This window comes from Geospiza fortis, unplaced genomic scaffold, assembly GCF_000277835.1.
Source record: "Geospiza fortis unplaced genomic scaffold, GeoFor_1.0 scaffold55, whole genome shotgun sequence".
Taxonomy (NCBI): domain Eukaryota; kingdom Metazoa; phylum Chordata; class Aves; order Passeriformes; family Thraupidae; genus Geospiza; species Geospiza fortis.
In genome coordinates this window covers 3678401-3686074 of record NW_005054308.1, presented here as the reverse complement: position 1 = coordinate 3686074, position 7674 = coordinate 3678401, and the positions used below count along the sequence as shown (strand labels likewise).

Below are 7674 nucleotides of genomic sequence, written 5' to 3'. Positions count from 1 at the left end.
TGTGGAACTGCAGATTTTGTGAATGGGTTTCTGGCTGACTGTTGTCAGCAGCAAAACCCTTCAAAGAAGGAGGTGTGTGCTGGCTGCTGCAGCGGCATTGGGAGAATTCCTCTTTGCTGAAGAGCAAAATACTTCTCAAATGCCTTTGGGTCGCTCTTAGCATACAATTTTGCATTACTTCATGCTAAGGAGGAAAATACTGCAGTTGTGGTGGAACATGGTATGGAACTGGTCTGTGCATGCCCAACACTGAGCTCTCCTGAGCAGGCGTTCCTGAAGAAAGAGGCGCTGTGTACACAGATAATGGTGTTACTCCCCAGTTTGCAGAAAATAGCCACTCCTATCCTGCATCCTCAGTTACCAAGTGCTTCTGTCTCTGAAATCATAAAGCAAATTGTCCACCTTCTCTCTCAGTTTCCTGTATCTGATGTGAGGTGTAGAAACAAGGCAAGTGTGGAGCTGTGCACACTTGAAAACCAGCTCACACCCTGCCATGGGCTCCTGGGCAGGTCTGAGTCGCTGGAATAGGGGCTCTTTCCCAAAGTCACTGTTGACTGGCAATTAATAATTGTCAGTCTTTTCCACAATACGATTGACTTGTGCAGATAAGTTATCTTGCACACGGAATGTCTGACCTTCTTCACCTCCCCTGTCCCCCCTGCCCCAGGCCACATCCTCTCCATCAGAGCATGATATGACACATCCCGCTAGAGAGCTGCAACAGGGAGATAATTGAGATAACAGAAGAAGGTACTTGTTAAGGTAATTAAGTAACTCAATGGATTAGTTGCCTTTTGTTTTCATCTGTCAGTTTCCAATGCTATTGAGATGCAAAAACGAGAGTGAGAGGCGGACCATGGGCATCCACTGGGTCCCAAATCCCCCAGGAGCCGGCCCAGCGTCAGCTGAAGGGATGTTCTGGCCTGCCAAGAGACATCCAGCCCTGCCCACAGCCTGCCCTGGGGCTTGCAAAGTCTTGCAGGGTGTAAGAGTACCTGGGAGAAGATATGAACATGCCTGTGGGGAGGCAGACAGTGAAAATATTTGAGGATGAAGGACTGCCCCATTCCTGGACTCACAGGAGCTTGGGGAGGTCACAGTGCGAGCATACACTTTGCAGCAGCTCACAGGGGTTCTGTGGCAGCCGGCAGTGGAGCTCTTCTTTCAGGTTGCACAATCCTGCACTCAATGGTTTAAGCACACAGAGATTGCTGCTCTCACACAAGGGCAAACTGAGGCATCAGATAATAGATATTTTGCAGATGTATCTTCTGCAGTTTAAAAGTTTTGGTTTTTTTTTCAAATTCTGGGCAAGAGTTTCCTATTATTGTCTCTTGACTGGAAGTTGACTGATTGTATTCCACTCTTGCCAGCTCATGCTGGACAAAGTTGAACTTATTATGTATCTTTTGGATTTCACCATTTCTGTATTTCATAAATTTAATGAGGTAACTTTGGGAATAAAAAGTATTAGACAAAGAGTTGTATTTTGCCTTGCAGTCCTATGACTTGGGAAGTCTTTTTCTCATCTATAAAAATGAATCAACTTCTTTCAGATTTTCCTCTTGCTACATAGTATGTCTAGACAGAGTGCAGGTGAGCTGCACATACAAAGCAAAACATCAGCAAAACAAAAAGTCTGGAATAGCTTAGATTTGCATTTGGGAAATTTTAACAAGACTGAATGTCACTTTGGTGGAGATGATACTTAGGATTTTGGGATCTAGCATCATAGATTCAATGTGGATGTTAATGCACCTTTTTCTTCTGCTTAGGGCCAGGAGCAGACATAAGCATTGTGCTGATTTGTCAGATGGATATTTTGGGATCGAATCATTGTGCTGATCCAATTGTGGATGATTTTTCTTTGCATTAGAATGCAAAAAACCAATTGGTTATTTAAGGGAGAGCTGCCTGAGGTGAATGGTATAGAAAATGTAGGAAGATACGAAAATGTGAGAGAGATGAAATAGTTGTTTTATTTCTTGGTTTCATCTTTGTAGGTGTTAACAGATAATAGTGTTTTCTATTTTAGCATTTGTTATTTCTTTATCATATTTGAAACAGGCAGCAGAAACCCATGAGAAAATGCTTCTGATCTGTTACATAAGTTTAACTCCTTTCATATAGGTGTATCAGATGCATTGTCTATAACCCAGTGCTGTCTTTTCCCCAAGCCCATACAAATGGGAGGCTTAAGAACAGCAGTGTAGATTAGCATTTCCATAATGCTTTTGATCCCAGAAACATGCCCATCCCATCAATGAAATAAAGAAAGGAAATTATTTGCTTTTTGTCTCTTTCTGGAGGTTTTGAAAAATCCACCCCGCTCCACTGGGGGTGGTGAAGATACGAGTCCTTGGAGATATTTAAGATATTTTATCTCAAAGGCCCTGTTACAATGCTTTTGCTTCTCTCTGAGCCACTGCAGAGATGAAATTTGGGATTTTCCCTCCTGTGAAGAGATCTAAGTAAGATGTTGGTAAGGCTGGAATAGGTGGCTGAGATAAGCATCTTCTCTTACACATTGGTTGGTTTCTTTTTCCAGCAAAACTCCATTTTTGACTCTTCGGTTGAGCTGAGTAGAGAAGTGATAGAGAAGCATTGCTGAGCTCATGGCTCTATATAAAAAAGCCAGCATTAATTACTGAGAAAGAAACAGTTGTCCACAACACTTTCCAAATGCACAACCCCATTAAGAGCTTGCAATTAACGCTGGGTTTGGTATTGTTTTTGTAACTTATGTTCATGAGTTGTCTACTACTGAATATTTAGATGAAAAAAAAGTGTCTATGGGCAGGAAAACCTGCAGCCTTGCAAGGAAGAAGTTAAGTGTCTTGTTCATGGTGTGCAGATATTATCAAAAAATAAGTGATGCAGAAAGAAAACACAGATTTTTTTGTTTGCATCTCAAGTCCTGAAGTATTTCTTGTGCTATACAGTGGGCAGAGTGTGAATTTTGCTGGAGCATCTCCTATTGGTGAAATGGTTGGACCGGAGCTTTGCAGAAGCATTTTGACACCTACAAGTATGATAACAGGATGTTCCAACCTTTCACCAAGTACAGAACATAAAATGAAGACTCAAATACATTTTGTGGTCGGGCAAATTATAATTTTATTGGTTTATTAATGATTATTTCTACTGTAAGTATTCCAGGTGGACAATAAATACAATAAATAACTCTTCTGTTCCCTGTTCTTTTCAAAGCCTTTGGATTTTTAAAAATCTTAAAAAAACCCCATTAAGCATTGAATTTATCAATTTCTTGATAGGTTGTTAGGATTTTTTTTAGAAATTCCTTCACATTTCCCTTGGTTTCATACTGGCATTGGTCACTGTGTGCCAGTCTCTGTGAAAGAAAGAACAAAGATTGGGTTAGCAAAGATTTTAAAGCTAAATAAAGAATTTAAGTGACCCAGTGAAAATATACATTATTTGGAGCTACACAAGGATTTCAAAATCATTTCCCAGAGAATTGTTCCTTGAGCAGTGAGTGTAAGAGTGGCTTTTCATGGTGACTAAGGTAGAGAGTGGATTGTCATATAATTCTATATATTCATGTATTCAGTTCTAGCTGAAGTCATTTAAACGAGGCTGTTTCAGCCCAGAAAACAGTGTGGATACCACGAGGAGCTGGGTAAGATTGGGGCAAGGGGTCAGTGTCTCAAGGTCACCCAAACTATTCCTCCTTGCAAGTTTGAAGGCAGCTTTGAGGAGCTGGAGACACTGCAGTGTCAGTATCCTCTGTGTTTCACTGAATCACACAGGAGCTTGGCTCAGTCTGTAATAAAGGATGTTTCACTGCCTCAGAAAAGGCACCTGAGGGAGGACCCAAGAGCCTTCCTGAGCATCATCACAAGCTGCAAGAGGCTGCAGGTCGCAGCTGTATTTCACAGCTGAGAATAAGTGAAGACACTGCTGCCTAGGTGGAATTAAAGCTGCAGAGGAGAAGGCTTTTCTGCCCACCTGGCTCCAGCCATGCAACCCCTGCACATCCAGTACCCAGTGTCAGATCATTACTATTTAATGCCAAAACGCATTTTGAGAAGGGAGAATAGAAGAACAATTTAAATAAAGCTCCTCTCCCAGAGATCTATGTTCAAAGGGTTTGGAGAAGAGAAAGGGCACAGTGGGGCAGAGCCCATCCCCCTTCTTCCTCTGCCAACTTAAAAAACTTTTCACTGCCTCACACATTGCAGCTTTATCTGGCTCCTGCACAATATGAATATTTAAAACACATCTGAAATTAATGAAACGCTTATCTGCGAATGTTGAAATTATTTTAAAAATCATTTCTTTTGTAAAAGATAAAAAACGATCTGTAGAAAAGTAAGAAAGTCTTACTTTACAGAGGCTTCTATCCAGTAGAGCCTGGAAGGTCCAGTAAAGCCTTGTAATTACTGGATTGGAAGATGTGTTTTCCATCAGGTGTTTGGTTCCATCCACAAAGCATGCTAGTTCATGGCCACTCTGTTCAACAAAGAAAGCATTAGAAAAACCCAGAATGCATTCTGTGTTTATCCACAGAAGGAAGAAATTTGCATTCCTAAATTGGTAGCATGTCACAGTCAAATGCAACGGATTTTGCAATATATTGAAAACTGATAGAAGACCTTTAGGGGGACTGTAAAACACTGAATTCTCATGTATGCCATAAGAAACAACTGTCCTAGCTCTCAGAAAACCTCAAACTGTAAACGTTACCTCTTTGAGGCATAGTTTCAGCTAATGCTAGAGCTTCACCACATCTGAGGAGGCTCAAACCAATAAAATAGTGCTGGATACACCTAGAGCTAAGTCAGAGGCCTGACTTAGCCCAGGTTCACTTAGTATTTAGATCACTTCTATCTCTAGCTCAGGTTCACTTAGTATTTAGGCACCAAGCCATAAAACAAAGCCTTGCAGAGATTTTCAAAGCAAGAGCCTGTATCTCTTGATATGCAAGTCAAGCCTACAGAGGACTTTTGCCTGAATCTGGGCTTGATTCTGATTGCTCTGTAGTGGGAAGGCTTCTGCTTCCCTCCCCACAACTATTCATCAAGCTCAGTTTTGCTGCTATTGGTGTATTAAAATCTTCCTTGTAACTGAAAACAAAAGTTACATAAGGAGCAAAGTGAACAAACTTAAACTCAGTTAATACCAAACTTCTTTAACATCTACAAGAGCTTGAAAAGAAATATACTTACTTCAGGAATGGGGAGACACGAACATGACTGAAAACAAAAAAGAATGAGTGTTAACATCCAGCCTTCAATGTACAAGAACAGATTTTTTAGTCTCATTATATTCCCAAAAGCCGTGTACTCACACTGGTAGCTGTCTGCCTGCATGGGCAACTCACAGAACTATCATCCTGGAAGAAGAGCAAGTGAGAAGTCAGTATTTGCTATCATCTCTTTCACAGGCATGCATTTTTCAGAATTAAGGTGCTGAACAGCCACTTACAAGCAGGCGCTGTGTGTAGCGGATAATCTCCCGGACACCACAGTACTCTGCTTGCACAGAGAGCAGCAGGCAAGAGAAGAGTATGTATGACAGCATGCTGGCATTCATGTCAGCTCAGTCTGATGGGTGACAGAAGAACAGGAGGACGCTCCTTTTAATTGAGTCTTCACAAAATTCCCATTCTAATATGGAAAAACCCAATTATAAAACCGATACCAGGTGCCCACTATTTTTTCCCATAGCTTGGACAGCATTTTAAAGAAATCAAACATGGAATTGAGTCACCTACTTCAGTGACTTTAGAACTGTGGAAATTCACAAATGCTCCTCAGAAGTGATTAATTTGAACATTATGATATCACACCCCAGCAGGAAACAATGGTTAAAAAATCTATGAAAGCTTTTTTTTTTTCACATGTGGGGTTTGCCTCCTGCACTTATGTAAATTATAGTTACATGAAAGCAAAGAGATTATAATGTTTCAGCATTGCCAAAGTTCCTGAGATGTGCTGCAGGGTGTCTTCCCCCAGATTCCGAGCAGGACCTTGTTCAGAGAAAGCTGGTGACACTGCAGGGGTCTGTGGAGCAGACAGACAGATGGATGAAGTCGTGGAGCACTGCCTGGACAAGATGTCACACTGAGTTACAGTTGCTGCATGCAGAGAGCCATCCCATAGTCCCTGCCCGTGGTCTCACCTCTGCTGAGTGCAGGTGCAGCAGTGTGTGGCTGAGCGTGGGGCCCTCAGAGTGCAAACAGGCTTGCATTCCACCATTGCCTTTTGAGCTGGAAGGACTGGAAGCAAAAGTAATCCTAGGGAACCCAAATGGTATTAACTTGGAAATTCTCTTGGAAATTTGGTGATCTCTCCAAATACAGCTGAGTGCTGGTGAGAGCCCTCCCTGGCCACAGAAGTTTCCTTTTTGCAGGTTGCACGCCTTGGCAGAGCAAATGGTAGCCCTTCAGATTTCTTTTAAATCCCCAGGGTTGACTTCTAAGCATCCCTTCTGTTTGCCATAAGTCCCATTATGCCTTAAAGGTCTCCTCTAAAAGCTTGAGACTTCTTCAGGTCAGTCTGGCTGAAGGATAAGTGTGATCCCTCTGGAAACTGTCCTGGAAAGAGAAAACACTGAGCTACAATTAGCTGTTTTTCCTCTGGCATTTGCCAGCCAGCAGTGGGTTCACCTGGCTGAGTGTGGCACTGCTACCAGCAAGGGGAGCAGAGGAGGACCTGCCTGCTGCTCCTGCCCCTGCCTCCCTGCCTGCACACCAGCACCTCCTCTGGGCTGGGCTGGATGCTTCCTGCCTTAGGTGACCCAGTGTGGAAGGTGTACAGAGCCCATAATTAACACCTTTCCATACACAAGGTGTAATTATGGACATTGGGCAGTGAGCAGAACTTCTTCCCAGGCCTACAGCCCAAAAGGCAAGGTCTGTGTTTTTGTTCCCAAATGCAAATGAGAATGGCAGAGCTTCCAGAGCTGCTTCTGAGCTGCTCCCATGCCCCTGGTTCCTCCTTGCCCACGGGTCACTCTCTGCCAGCAGTGCCAGCACTATCTCTACATCTTAGCTTTTCTATTTGATTGCTTAGTGAGATCTGTCTCACACTGTTGTTGCTCCAGGCTAAATGAGTTGTCAGAGAAGCTGCATTCAATTTACAGTAAAAGAGAAATCACCAGAAGTCAAACTGGCACTGAAAGATATTTCCATGTATTGTTTAGAGCCCAGGTGGATGAGGTGCAGGAGCGAGTGGCACCAGTTGCAGCTTCTCTTTAGAGAGTTTAGATTTTTTTCTGGCATCTAGAGGCTGATCCAAGGCTGTAGAAATTAATATCTGATGCCATCCCAGCAAAAAGACTAGCTTTTTAATAGAATCTTCAAACATTTAGCTTTGATATTTTAAAAATATTTATTATGATGCCAACCTGCAGCAACATATTTTCACAAATAGGTTGTCATTTGCCAGTTAGTTTTCTGTCCTCATGTCTAGGTAGCTGATCATCCACTCTTCTCCCTTAATCTCTCTTTCAGGAACACAGACCAAAATGTGGAGGAGAGGAAATAAAACTTTTTCATCCAGTGTTCAAACAAATGAAATAAAGATCACCAACCTTAAAAGTACTGAGAGCAGTAGCCCATAGAAACATCCCCTCTGTTACCATGGGGACACCTGAGTAGGAAAACTCTCTGTGGTCAGTCTGGGGCAGAGCCACACAGCAGCAGATGGA

At 42.5% G+C, this 7674-nt stretch overlaps 1 protein-coding gene across 1 annotated transcript; it reads right to left on the bottom strand.

Annotated features, from left to right (window-relative positions):
• Positions 1-3244: 3244 nt before the first annotated feature.
• On the bottom strand, positions 3245-5852 carry LOC102038106. Its single transcript, XM_005418859.1, has 5 exons — positions 5449-5852; positions 5312-5356; positions 5190-5216; positions 4348-4473; positions 3245-3352 (listed from the first exon to the last, which is right to left on the bottom strand). Exons 1-5 carry the CDS (start codon positions 5554-5556, stop codon positions 3245-3247), a joined length of 414 nt encoding a protein of 137 aa, XP_005418916.1. The 5' UTR covers positions 5557-5852.
• Positions 5853-7674: the final 1822 nt, after the last annotated feature.

Coding starts and splice junctions, on each gene's coding strand:
- LOC102038106 (XM_005418859.1), bottom strand. CDS start 5,556: ATGAATGCCAGCATGCTGTCATACATACTCTTCTCTTGCCTGCTGCTC. Junction 5,217..5,311: donor GCAGGCAGACAGCTACCAGT/GTGAGTACACGG, acceptor TTTTGTTTTCAG/TCATGTTCGTGTCTCCCCAT. Junction 3,353..4,347: donor TGGATAGAAGCCTCTGTAAA/GTAAGACTTTCT, acceptor TTTCTTTCACAG/AGACTGGCACACAGTGACCA.